Source organism: Chelonoidis abingdonii, chromosome 2 (assembly GCF_003597395.2).
Source record: "Chelonoidis abingdonii isolate Lonesome George chromosome 2, CheloAbing_2.0, whole genome shotgun sequence".
Taxonomy (NCBI): Eukaryota; Metazoa; Chordata; order Testudines; family Testudinidae; genus Chelonoidis; species Chelonoidis abingdonii.
Window position 1 is genome coordinate 230,034,786 of NC_133770.1, and position 14,155 is coordinate 230,048,940.

A 14,155-nucleotide genomic window follows, 5' to 3' on the forward strand; every position below is an offset into this window, starting at 1 on the left:
TGGTGATAACCCCAGGACATATTCTTTTGAATAGTTCCAGTGAATATTTTGTAGATCTTCCATAAAAGTTATTGAAGAACATCATTGTTATGATGAGGAATGCACTGATGACTTCAGGGGAAACAAAGGTTTTTTTTCTCTCTCTCAACCTGCAATGTAACATAATGTGTATCACTGTAAGACCTGCCTAGCAAACAGCATGCAATGCCCCCTCTTTCCCACTGTCAATACAAATAATATAGCAAAGGTCAGGAATGTAATAATAGATAGGGTGCTCACCATTGTCCAAGAGTGCATGATCCAAGAGCAGATTCAGGGTGTCTTGTGCAGCTCTTCCACAAGATTTGGGAGAAAATACTTTGAAGACATTAAGCATTTCTGATTAAACATATAAGAATTAAGAAAAGTAAACTTTGGACATTTTCCTACACATGCAACAAACCATGTGACACAGAGTTAATTTTGTAGTGCATCCATGCAGCAGGAAACTCAGCTGTAAGTTAAGCGGTGAAACAGAGGGCCACCAAACTACCCCACCATTAACTTGTCAGGCACTCGTTCCTGTACCCTCAGCTTCTGATCAACTAGCCTTCAATGTCTGTGCGCTTAACTATGTGATTGGTAACTTAAGTCACAATTTTCAATGGCAGCTCGTGTCCAACTTGAGATATCTGCTTTTCAGAGGTGCTGAGCACCTGAAGCTCCCATTGTCTGTGCACTAAACTATGTAGTCAGATTTTTAAGAATAGGCACTGAAAATTTGAAAATTCCCAAACAAAACTACATGTAGATATTTATGCTCCTATCTACCAGCCTAGTTGTATGGCTAGGTTTTGAGAATCCTGCAGCATGTGCTGTGACACATTGGGGTTTTTGTCTGCACAACTTCTGAATTGGAAAGGATTATATGAATTGTGTCATGAAATTACTGTGTAAAGGAAAGCCTGTCATGTATGTGGGTCCACCCTGCTAGCAGGTTTGTGTCACATCTCTGCCACGCCAGAGACAATAGTGAGCAATCAGCACTGAACAAAGTAGAGCACCTTTGGACCATAGGTTTTCTGTACATAGGACAAGATACCTCCTTCTCTGCTCTGAAGGAGGGTAACAGGTTGAGAGTAATGAAAAAAGTACCAAATGGCAGAATTGAAGAAGAAGGTGACCTCAGGAGGAGTCTATAAATGGATTCACAGGGGGAAGTGGAGGAGAGCCATTTGCACCAAATTAAGATAAGGGAGGCTGCTGCAGGGAGTAGACAAGGGGCAGAGGACCCTGCCTGCCTGCCTAACTGACAGAACACAGGCAATTCCCCAAGGACTCCCAAGGGAAGGGTGAGGCAGTGAGAGACATTGCATTTAGGATGGTTTACTGTTTTGTGTGTTCCGTACTCTCCGTGTTCTATTCATGATTAAATATAAAAAGCATATATATATATATATATATATATATATATAAAGATGTTAGGCTGTCAAATTGTGTGTGTTGATTGCTTCACATTGGTGCATGCCCCTGAGAGAGTTAAACTGTAAACCAGAAGCTTCACACCTTTGGGGTGGAGTGCTGGGAAAGGGGTCTGTTTAAGTATTGGGAACATGGGCATCGTTGGTGGGGGGGCGGTAGCATATTGACCTGTCTGAACGGTCCAAATAGTAAACTATATGGAACTCATTTTACCTTCCCGGAGAATGAAAGGCTGAACCTGACTAGATTTGAACCTGTGGCTCCAGAAAGAATATTTCAAACTTGATGGTTAGAGCAGTCAACAAGGCTTCCCAGCAGGGCCATAATGATCCATTGTGCCTCTTTTTGCTCTCTCTCTCCTTTCCTTTTTAAATCATTTTCTTTATGTGCAGAAATAATTTTTGTCAAAGAACCGCCTTTCCCATCCTCACTCAATGTATATGTCCTAAGAATCAAAGTCTTTTTCCTTGCTCAAATTTCTTCTCTCAAAGCTGACTCAGTTGGTACACTCATGTCTGATGCACGTGTTTGTTGGGAGGCACCTTTCCAACTCAACAAATGAGAGTGCTAGTAAATGGGGTGTTAGCTTTGTTTGAAATAATAAGGCAATGGGCTGCACACCGCAGTTAGGTAAATAAATAAGAATTATCCTCATTTTATAGATGGGAAAACTGACACACAGAGGGGCTAAGTAACTTGCCAAGGAGTAAACCTGGTCAAAAAATTTCCAGCAGAAAAAATTTCTATCAAAAAGTGTCATTTCATCTAATATCTAAACTTTCCATGGCAACGTATCATTTTCAATAAAATTTGATGTAGAAAAAGTTGAAACTAAACATTTCAATAGGTTGACCTTGTTGGAATGGAACATCTTGATTTTTCATTTCAAAATTCTTTTTGTTTCAAATTTTATATTCTGTCATAAATTATAATAAAAAAACAATTTTAAAAGACAAAATTGGAAGAAAACATTTAAATTTCATCAAAATGGAATGTTTCAGTTGACTTAGAACTGATCATTTATTTTTTTTAATGGAAAAATTCCAAAATGCTTCTTGTCTTTCCAATGCGGCATTCATTTCAAAATACTGGCTTTCCAGACTGGAAGACCAAGTGTCACCCAGCTCCACCAAGGAGCCAGTGGTTAGATCATTAAACTAGGATGTGGGAGACTTGGTTCAAGCCCCTGCTACATCATAGACATTCTGTGTGCCCTTAAGCAAGTAATTTAGCTTCTCTGGGCCCCAATTCCCCATCTATAAAATGGGATTAATAGCACCACCTCCGAGGACAAACTGTGGGGCATGCCCGTACCCCCTCCCGCACCCCAGGAGGCATGGAGAAACATTTCTGGGGGGCATGCAAGTTAATGAAAGTACAAAAAAGTGGTAAGAGACTGACAAGGGACAAAGAATATCTTTATAGCAGTAGCACTTAAAAGTAATCTGAGAAAGAGTTGACTACATTATGATATTTCTTAATAAAGTATTCCTGTAACACAGGATGCCATTAAATTCAATGATGCTTTTTTCTTTTCAAAGACATTAGACAAACTAGAGCGTACAATCTCCTCTTTTCCCTTAGGAATGAATGCACACAGCTGTGACACTGCCTGTTGTTAAAACCGTTTTTAATCCTAGAGAATTATTCAAACCACTGGAGGCTTGCGAAATAATTTTCAAAGAAATACAGGATTGGTTGCCTTGGGGTTTGATGACAGCAGTTCTTCCAAGCAGGTGACCTCCTGGGGCAATCAAGACAGAGCACATTGAAGAGGTGAATCCAGAATGAGTGAAACAACAGACACATAGCTCCCATGGTGGCTGTGTAGAACACTGTGATAGCAATTCCATAATTAAAGTTGTAACTCAGTTTCCATTACAAATACGCCTTTCCATCCCTTCTAGCTGTCTCAAGAAAGCACCATTTTGCCTGAATTTTTTCCTATGAAGTCCCTAGTCAGAGTTGCATTTGCAGGAGCCAGGAAAAGTTCTGGTGTAAAAGGGACAAGGCCAGTTTGCATATGAAATTTGAAAAATGTGTTTTTCCCTTTTAGAAGCATATTCTAAGGTCTTTGATGTTGTCATATCTCAAAAATGGCTTGCTGTAGAAATGTAATATAGACACTTGCAATGTAATATAAACATTGCTGAAGAGAGTTATATATGCCTGGCCAGAGATGAGTAATTGGACATGGGTGAAGCCTCATTTCTTGGGAGACAGTATCAGGATGGTAAATGGATCAGTAGATTGGAAACAATGTCAGTACTACCTAAGAGAAGGGGGAACACCCATGGAATCATTCACAATGGGCGAGATAACAATGGACAAAAAAAGCCTGGAATGTAAGATGAGGTTAAAAAGTAAATTGTGTATGGACAGTGTATGAGCAGAGCATGCTATAAAGGGATTGGTTTCTCCAAAGAAACCAAGCCAATCCCCAAATATGTAATGCAATGTATAGTAAATGCATATAAAGGAAGAGATTTTTTGTTTAACTGTGAATGTGTGGTATGCCCTGTACCCCTCCCCCCATGCGTGAGTCTAAGCCAGTCAGTGTAGCTTTGCTGTATGCTAAATAAAGGAATCTAAGTGAAGAGACTGGAGCAAAATGGAGTTCTTGGACAACTGAGTGCAAGAGGTCTCGGGGGAACCCCAAACACAGTGGTACACTGACTTAGATCTGGAGCAGGCAATGTAGACATCCCTTAGTGTGAGGGTTGCAACCTAGCATTAAGGGAAATGGCATTGGAAGGGTCTAATAGTTTAAATATGAGGCACCATGCCTCTTTAGCACCACGCTGAAGAAATGAGTTAAATGTAAGGGCAAACCCTAGAGAAATATTCAGGTGAAAAAGAAAATCCAGAGAGTGGTATTAGATTAAACAAAAAAAAGAATGCCTAGCAGAGCTCCGTTGAATTCCATAAATAAATAAATTATTTGCAGAGCACAGCAAAGGTCTGTGCCACTGAAATTTTCAAAAAATAGGACCCACTGGCAGCCATGGAAAAATAGCATCTAGGTTTTTTGTTTGTTTTATTTTGTTTTAAATCCTGAGTCCAGGTCAGTAAAGCAGCAATTTTACAAAGATTATTTCTGGTGGCTAACACTTTACAAATGAAATGTGCTACCCGGAAGGGTGAAAGCTAAAAAGCACAAAGAAGAAATCAGAGGTGTAGAGGAGGAAATAGACTAAGACTCCAGAGAGGACAGAGAGAAAACAGCATCTGTTGCCTTTTTGCAAAGATCCAAAGTAAAAAGCAGCCATCCTTCAAGGACTGTATTTAGTGAGTACAACTTTTCAGGCAAAGTGTATTAAGTTAAGGGATAAGTGCAAAAAACCATAAAAGATAAGTTCAGAGACACTGAAAATAATCAGCTGAGAAATGTGTCACTTTGAAAAATAAGTCAGTGATTTGAGAAAAAAGAATAAGGAGTTAAAAGGGTTTTTGCACAAACTGACACTGCAGAGCTCGGGGGAGACTAGATAGTTGGGGGTAGTGCAAGTAATAAAGTGTTAAAGAGGATGTTGACGATGCTGGGTATTGTTAAGAAAGAGAATGGTTGGTTTGATAACTAAACCTCGTTACAGCAGTATAACTTGGTGCTGTCATGTCTGGTAAAATCCTTAGTAACCAAAACAAATGATGCAGATCAGTGGCAGAGCCAGAAACAGGAACCAGGTCTCCAGAGTAGAGATGGGAAGATAATGGATTTTCCAGTTTACTGGCAATTTAAAAAAAAATGAACAAAAGTTTAATTTTGGGTCATACCAAAAATGACATTTTTGACAAATTGTAAAGATTTGAATCAAAACAAAATCTTTTGGTAATGTTAAAAGGAAACATTTCATGTTGTTTCACCCTCAGGCATTCTGATAAAAGCCAAGGAAATGATTCATAAAACAACTGGAGGAAGGAGAGGTGGTGATGGTGCCATCCACTCCCTCATAAACTTTAGCTCAGTGATTAGGGCACTCACCTGGGATTTGGAAGATCCCAGTTTAAATCCCGGCTCCAGTGACTAATCATTTATGAAAAGCAGAACAACTTCAAGAGGAGAGATTGAGAAATCCCCATGTCAGAATATCCTGTAGGCTAGTGGTTACGGCATTGTTCTGCAATGTAAGAGACCCACAGTTAAATCCTTCTGCCTCATCTGGCAGAAAAGGGAATTGAACCTGGGTCTCCCACAACCCAACTACATACCCCTAAATTTATAAGGGACAAGGCTAAAGTGTATAAGGGGAGAGCAGTTGCTTCCTCTGCCTCAGTTATTTTATGAATCCTTTCCTTTGATTTTGTCAAAATGAATGTGTGGGTTGAAAGGAAATGTTTTGGTTCAACATTACTGAAATATTTTGACCATTTCAACTTCAAATGAAATTAATCAGCAAACTCAATATGAATTCACTAATAGATTCAGTTGACCCAAAAGTGTATTTTTCAACTAACGAACTATTTGTCGAAAAATTTCACCCAGCTCGACTCTGGAGTGAGGCCACACTTCTCCACTAGTACCACTGACTTCTTGCTCCCTCTTCTATCTTCTACCTCACTTCTACCCCCCATCCCACCAGGGATGGAATGGCTGAGTTGGCGTTCTCCCACTTCTAACCTCCCACCAGTAGGGTATAGACTCCCACAATGATGCTGAAGGGTCTCTCTTTACTCTGATATCTAGGCTCTGATATGGCCTCTGTGGCAGGGTCAGCCTCCCCAGAACACCTTTTGCCCATCATCTCTCTCAGAACATGGTGCTGATAAATTTAAACAATAGTCCCAAAGGAAATGTAAAATAAATGAGTCTTCCACCCTTCCTGAGCTACTCTTCTACCCTGCTCTCTCATAAAGTACTGGTTCTCTGTACTTTCTTCCTGGAGGCCCAGCTCCTACCCAAGTCACTGACTCTTGGGGCCTCCTCCCTAGAGCTCTTCCCTCAGTTTGGTTCTCCACAGGCTGGATCCTTATTCCCAGTCTCTCCAGACAGTGTAACTGGGGTTCAGCTGTCTGTAGAGCCTGCCACAGACATCTTTTCTCCTACTGCCCTCTCCCATCATGGCCAGTCACAGAAGACACCTCCTTTCTCTTTCTCTTCCCTTCTGTCACCAGTGTTTGGACTTCACTTATTTTGTGCATTCCATGCCCACACCTACCCTTTGAACGTGGTGTTATTGAGGAAGCCTGGGTATCTTTATCCTCAATCTCCTGTTCCCAGTTCTACTCCCTACAAGTATAGGTTTTCTCTTCACCCCTTCTTGATAGAGCCTTTTCTTCCACCTTCTTCTCCACTGTCCCTACCTTATCTATTGAAGTAGAGATTCACTCCTCCTTCCCTCCCCATTGATTCTCATCACCTACCTCTTCTCCCCTTTTTTCTACAGTCTCCCCCATTGATGAGGGCCTCATTGAATGTCTGCTTTCTCTCATTTCTCTTTACCTTCTTTCCCCACTCTTTCTTTTCCCTAGTCCCTTCACCACAAAAACAGAAGCTCTCTCTTTTATCCTCCCTGGTGATGGGCCTGCAGGTGTGGGTTATCATTTCTCCTCTTTCCTCCTCCCCAGCATCAGGGGTTCTTTTATCTTTCTCCCACTCTCTTCCCACAGAGTTAGAATCCCCCCGGTGGTAGGGGTTTTCTCCTCAGTCTGTCTTTGCCCCTTAGTTCTTTTTTCCTTTCTCATTGTTGTCTCTTGAGGTAGGGCTTTTCTCTACTTCTGTCTCTTCATCTTTGGTCCTATCTCCAAGGGAAATGCAGTTAAAGAGTTCTCTTCTTATTCCTCCCTTTGCTCTCATGGGGGGATGTAGTCCCCAGGTGAGGACTTGCTCTCTCTCCCCCTCCCTGCTCTGGAGAGGTAAACTTCATTTCCCTCCAGCGTTACTATAGCCCTCTGAACAGCTGGTGCTCAGGCAGAAGTCTTTGAAAGTCTGAATTTACTGACCAGAGACCTAATCCAGACCACCAGTCAGCTCAGACACTACAGGTCTAAAACAGGCACAATGGCTACATAGTGCATAGAGCTGCCTGGAATTTTTTTGACAAAACTGTATCTTTTTGTTGTTATTGATGAAAAATGCCAAAATTAAAAAAATAAATATTTCACAGATGTATTTTGATGAAGTTTTAAATGAGAAAGTTTCTCAGGTCTAGGGCAGATGCTCATGAAAGAGAAAAACAGATTAAAAAAACCCAACTTTTTGATCCAAAAATGGACTTTTAAACAAAATTCCACTTCACTAAAACTGTTTAAAGGTTTTGGTTTTGTTCCGCATTGGCACAAAGACAAATTTCAAAACCTCAGAAGTTTGCATGAAACAGAATGAACATTCTCTGGAGAGCTTGACTAGATATTCTTCCCCATTTGGCCATCTAGGAGGGCGGGGGGAAGACAGCTAATGAATCAAAGTCTCAGTTCCATCCTAGTCTGCTCATAAGCCAATTAAGTCAGTCTTTTTGGGTCAGGAAAAATCAGCTTAAGAGACACCTCTTTTTCTTTGTGGTTTAGCAAAAAGCTGTTTTAACAGCTCCAAGAGGGGTGAGGAATAGGGCAGACCTGTCTACTCTGCAGCTTTTGGCTGGATATTAGCTGGTTTATTTGGCCCTCCAGACTGCTCCTCACTTCTTCTGCCCTTCAGCAGGTCCCCCAATGCTTCTGTGGGTCTCCTGCATGTGATACAATATTGCCAACTTTCACAATCTTATCCTGAGTCTCATGACATTAGGTGTCTTATTTAAAGCTCTGCCTCCTTTAGGGAACTGATTACCTGAATAGCTAAAGTAGTAGTAAGCTGGAGTCTCCCCATCTCAGCATCAATGCCTAGCAACAGTACTGATGTTAGGAAGGGAACAGCAGCATTAGCCTGAAGGGACTGAACGGAGTAGAAACAGGAGTGAGGGACATCGTATGAATTCCCCCACATGTCTGGGGAGTAAAAAAAAAAAAAAAAAAAAGAGGAGCAACAATGTGTCATCATCCTCCCCCTCAAGACTGCTAGGGGCAGCAGGAAAAGGAGAAGAATAAAGAAATGAAATGGCAGAGGGAAATAACTCTCCCATGCCACTTTCTCCAAAGCTACCCACAGAGCTGGTGTTTGTGGAGAAAAGGAGTTTGTTGCAACATATAAAATATATTTTTCACTGAATTATAAAAAAAAGCAGATAGCAACACTCAATGCAACACCAACTGGAACATTTCAAATTAGGGTTTATTGTATATTTTATATATTCTAATGATGTCAGAACTTATAAACCATTTGCCACAGAGAAATAAGGGGAGGGGAAGGGGGAAGATATTGTGAACAATCTCAGGCTTTTCCATGTAGAAATACAGGTAGGGAAGACACAAAGAGGAAAGAGCAACAAAAAAGGCTGAGGTGGAGAACAGAAAGAAATGCATAACTAGCAGGGGATGCCAGAAAAAAAAATCTCAAGAGGGAAGAAGTAAGAGAGAGAGGAAATACACACAAACCAGTATAATACATATTAGTTGGCTTTCAGGATTGAGGCTCTGAGTTTATTTTGGCTGCCCATCTAGTTAATTGTCACTATTAGGCCTGGTCTACACTACGCGTTTAAATTGATTTAAAGAGCGTTAAATCGATTTAACGCTGTACCCGTCCACACTACAACGCCCTTTATATCGATATAAAGGGCTCTTTAAATCAATTTCTCTCTTAAATCAATTTCTGTACTCCCCCCGACTACCGTAAGAGGTAGTATGCAGCTAAATTCGATATACCTTACATATCGGATTACGGTTAGTGTGGACGGAAATCGACGTTATTGGCCTCCGGAAGCGGTATCCCCACAGTGGCACCACTGACCGCTCTGGACGAGCAATCTGAACACTCGGAATGCAGCGTCGGCAGGTAAACGAGAAAAAGCCCCCCGCGAAGTTTTGAATTAACATTGTCCTGTTTGCCCAGCAGCGGAGCTCTGATCATCACGGGGTGGCCCCGATGCAGTCGCAAATCCAAAAAGAGCTCCAGCATGGACCGTACGGGAGATAACCTCTTAGAATCTGCCATCGCTCGCGTATGTGTGCCGAGACAAAGCTGTTTGTTTGCAGAGCTCCATTACAGAACACGAAATGCCCAAAGCGTTTTTGAAAAATAAAAGTGTCCAGGATAACAAACAGCGCTGCGTGACAAGCGTTACGGGAAAGCCAGAGACTCAAATGGACGCCTCAAGTGAGGCATGGAAGGGTTATGTGAGGACTACCAAGCAGATCCTGCACAGTTCCACAGACAGGCTCATGAAAGTAAATTTGCATTCCTCGGCTGAAGCTCACCCAATGTGCTGTAGGTTCAACCATCAGTGTTCTGCGTGGGGAGTTCAGGGACTGGAACAGCTCCCTCAGTTTCTTCCTTCCCCCCCCCCACCACGTGAAAGAAAAGGGAAAGAAATCATTTCTTGACTTACTTTCCAATGTCACCCTAATGTGTACTGAATGCTGGCTGTAGACGCGATGCTGCAGCGGTGAAGAGCGTATCCGCCTCCTCTCCCATTCCCTCTCCCTCGGTGATAGACGGTGCAAAAATAGGACTAGTAACGTCCTCAATGAATATCATAACATGTTGACAATCGAGCCAACATTGCTGTTACTCCCAGTACCGATAGGGGACAGAATGGCTAATAACCACTTCATCATAGCAACTGGGGGCTTCAGCCCCCTCCCCCTTCCTGTGTAAATAAAAAGATAATCGTACTGCCTGGACTGTCATAGCAGCAGCATGCTGGGCTCCTCTCCCCCACACTGCTTAATGTCCTGCCTGGACTATCATGCAGCCGGAGGCTGCTCCCCTCATTTTATGTCACTAAACACTAGTGTTTCTTATTCCTGCATTCTTTATTACTTCATGACACAAATGGCAGGACAACTGCCACGGTATCCCAGGAAGGTCTGGGAGGAGGGAAAGCTAAACGGTGGGGTTGTTGCAGTACCGGGGCACCCCCTGTGTAATACTGACACGGAGAACAGCTGTTGCTTGAGTACACTGGTCCTCTAATACACTTGCCCTTATTCTTGGCAGGACTGACTCTATTTTTAGAAACCATAAGGGAGGAATGAACTCAGTTTTTTTTTTTTTTCCCAAGTGAGTCCAATCCCAATTTTGCTTTTGCGGTTTGTGCCCCCAAAGGGGGGGGGCCGATTTCAGCCAGGGCACTCATGATAGCACGACAGTGACAGAGGAGAGAGAAACTTCATCTCATTGCCAGTTTTTCACGGCAGTAACGTACAGAACGACCGGTAACCATCTCTGCTATCATTGCAAAAAGCAAGATGAATGCTGCTGGTGTAGCGCTGGAAGTATCGCCTCATCCGCCCTCTGTCCGCGGCATCCAGTACACATACGGTGCTGGAGAAAAAAAAAAAGCTGAACGGGCTCCATGGTTGCCGTGGCTATGCGCCGCTAGGCTCTAGGGCCAATCCGGGGGAAATGGCGGGCACGAAAGGATTGTCAGCTGATGTTTCCAGAGAAGGAATGAACTGACACATTTGTACCCAGAACCCACCCGCCGAACAATAATGATTCAACCCAGAAAATTCCCCCCCCCCCCAAAGGGCGGGGATACTGCGTGAAGGGGGAGACTGCGGGAACTATGGGATAGCTACGGAAGAGCTACCCACAATGCAACGCTTCAGAAATCGACGTTAGCCTCGGACCATGGGTGCACAACGCCGAATTACTGTGCCTAGTGTGGCCGCATGAAATCGAATGTATAATATCAGTTTTATAAAACCGATTTTAGCTAATTCGATATTATCTTGTAGTGTAAACGTGGCCTTAGACTGATAGCTTAAAGAAGTTCTCCCCTTATGACTGAGGGTGTGTCAGGGAAAGACTCCGTCCTCCCTATACATCAGGGATTTTATTTTCTACTGTATGTAAAGGACAGAGTAGATAGCAGGTAGCAGTATAAAATTTACAGCCTGGAGCAAACTAATTATTTCACATTGACAAACAGGCATCTTATTTACTATGTTGACTTTTAAAGGGATTTTATTTTTATTTTCAAGGGGCTTCACTTGATTGTAAATAACAACTACATTGTCTTCCACCTAACCTCAATCTGAATCAATATTGACATTTTTTCCTCATTTTGGAACTGCTTGACCCAAACGAGACCAGAACCTTTTGAATTCATGTCAGCTTAATTTTCATATATGGACTTATCTTACTCAAGCACTAAAATGCTCCAGAAAGTGAATTGCACAGTGTTTATTGCAGGATTCAAATACATTATGAAGCAGGAGACCTAAAGGTTGAGTGATTTCACTCACCAAGAAGTGAGCTATAAACCTTCTGAGCTGCACTATATGGCATACTTTGATACAGTAATTGCACAGGGAATTTTAAAAATAGAGAGAAAGTCACACCATCATTTCCTGGGGATTAAAGATATACATTAATATACATGTGTAAATATGACAGCATTTAAATGAGCTGTTTAGCATGAACACCAATTAGTGCAAATAAATATCTCTTTTGTCCTGTCATTTAGAATATGAAAAGCAACCCCTAACACTGCTTACTTTGATTTTATCAGTCCCAAAAGCAATAATGGCATTTAATCCTGGAAACTATCATACTAGCCTAATTTAAAGAAAAATTACTCCCATCTTTATATTCAGAATTTTCAAATTTTTATAAAATCTTTATCTTAAAAAAAAAAGTCAGTAAAAGATAATATGATAATACAATAATGCAAACTGGAATCATAAACAATTCCTTTCTTTTATGGTGCCTTGCCCAGGAAAAGGATGCCTTGCAGAAGAAGTCTCCTTATTCTAGTTCATATTTTTCTATAACATTAACTGCTTCTGATCCTTGTGAGGGCTCTATCCACACATTTCCAGTACACAGCCAGGCAGCACCTCCTCTCCTCCAACTCACAGGCTACAGTATTTATAACTTTCTAATCCATTTCTCCTTTGGGTTTCTAGTTGTACTCCCAGGCAAAAGTCAAAATGTGAATATATACCAACTAGCTCAGTCACTTCCCTATGGCTGTTAGGATATGCATCTTATACCTCCTAAAGAGCTTTCTCCCCACCCCTTCCCTTATGTCCCTTCCAATGGGGTATCATTTGAAGCCTTCTTAGTGTGGCATTCAAAAGCCAAACAGTTCTCCCCAAGATCCCTTACCTGATGATGACAAACATAACCAGAGAGTTGCCCACCAAGCCAACCACAAAGACCACAGAGTAGACAGCAGTGATTATAATGGGGATTGCTGGGGAAATGTTGGTGTGGTTCTGCTGCAAGTCTTCAAAGCCACCAGTGGCATTGTTGCCATATTCAGCCCAGCCCAGGAACCAGCTGCTGCTGCTGGGGAGGAGGCAGGGGCCTGGAGAGCAGGTGGAGGGTGGCTCCTCACGGAAAATGTACACGGGGGGCTCCATGGGATCCATTGTTACCACATGCATAGAGCAGGATGGGACAAGGATGGAGACAGCAGAAGGCAAATAGGCTTGAAAGAGAAGAGAGAGAATGAAACACACTGTGAAAACTTTCCATTCAAACAGACCTGCATTTCAAAATCATGTGTGTGGGGGATGGGAGGGTCAAGAGTGGGAGAGGGGATATTTTATTAAGCAGAGGTTTAAGTAAATCCCCTTTAATTAAATGCAATATTTTAAAATCTCATCATTGTTTAATGCAAGAGGTAAGTGCTGGTAAATGTTCTATGAGATGCGTGGCTAAAGTTTCCTCCACTTAGAGATTACACATTAGGAACAAAACAGAAGACAGATCATAAGAATTTAGAAACAGACCAGTTCCACTCCTCTGGTTTCCCCCTCCCACCACATTTTTTTTAAGTCAAACAGTGCCTTAATCTAAGATGTTCTTACTGCCTTGACTACAATGAAGGGGGGGGAACCTACCCCCTTCACCGCGATTGTGTGCCTTTCTGCCCCGAGTTTTTTCCACATTCAGATGTGACACCTTTAAATGAGATCAACAAAATTTCAATAATTACCTCTTTCAGTCCTGAAAAAGGAGCAGAGTCCCCAAATGCCTTTAGGAGTAGTAGAGAAGCATCCTTTCAGCTCTTGGAGGTGTCACTCTTCTTCTAGGATGCTTGAACCTGGAGCATCTATGCCTCTGGAGAGCTGAAAAAGTGCTGGAGATGGAGCTGAATCCGAGTCTTTAGTTCCGAGGTGGCAGCAGCTGCTGCAGCTACAACTCCCTGCACTTCCCCCTTTTACACTCACACACTCTCTGTCTCACTCTCACTCTGTCAGGGCTCCAGCAGCACTCTGCATTAATGCACACATTCTCCTCTATCTCAGTCCCTGCAGCTCAAAAGCTCACATGACTTCTGTCTAAACACTGACAGGCAGACAAGTTGAAAAGAAAGACAGACAATAAATTCTACACTAAATGAATGTATTGTTTCTACACATTTTCCCAAGTTGTCTTTCCCATTTTTTCCCTCCTAGGCAGTTTTAAGGCCTTCATGCAATGGTACTTGCTCTCTTACTGAATATTTCAAATTTTGCTAACTAGAAGACCCTGAACAAAACAGGAATCTCAGATGAAACCCTTTTGACTTTTTCCTGTTAATGGAAACTTTGCACATTGTGTTTCATAATATATTTTGGGGAGGGAAGAAGGTAGATTCATGAAACTGGATCCAAACGGTTCCTCATTGGGAGGTTGTGTAATATTTCATTATATCTACAGCAA

The 14,155-nt window shown here is 42.1% G+C and overlaps 1 protein-coding gene across 1 annotated transcript in view; it reads right to left on the reverse strand.

Moving 5' to 3' along the window:
- OPRK1 (opioid receptor kappa 1) overlaps positions 1-13,635 on the reverse strand; it is a 37,183-nt gene extending 23,548 nt beyond the window's left edge. Inside the window, exons 1-2 of the mRNA XM_032774700.1 lie at positions 13,446-13,635; positions 12,611-12,935 (exon numbers count right to left, since the gene is read on the reverse strand). Of these exons, the coding sequence (XP_032630591.1) occupies positions 12,611-12,891 (281 nt within the window). The 5' untranslated portion in view covers positions 12,892-12,935; positions 13,446-13,635. The remainder of the gene's footprint in view (positions 1-12,610; positions 12,936-13,445) is intronic.
- Between the last annotated feature and the right edge of the window lie 520 nt (positions 13,636-14,155).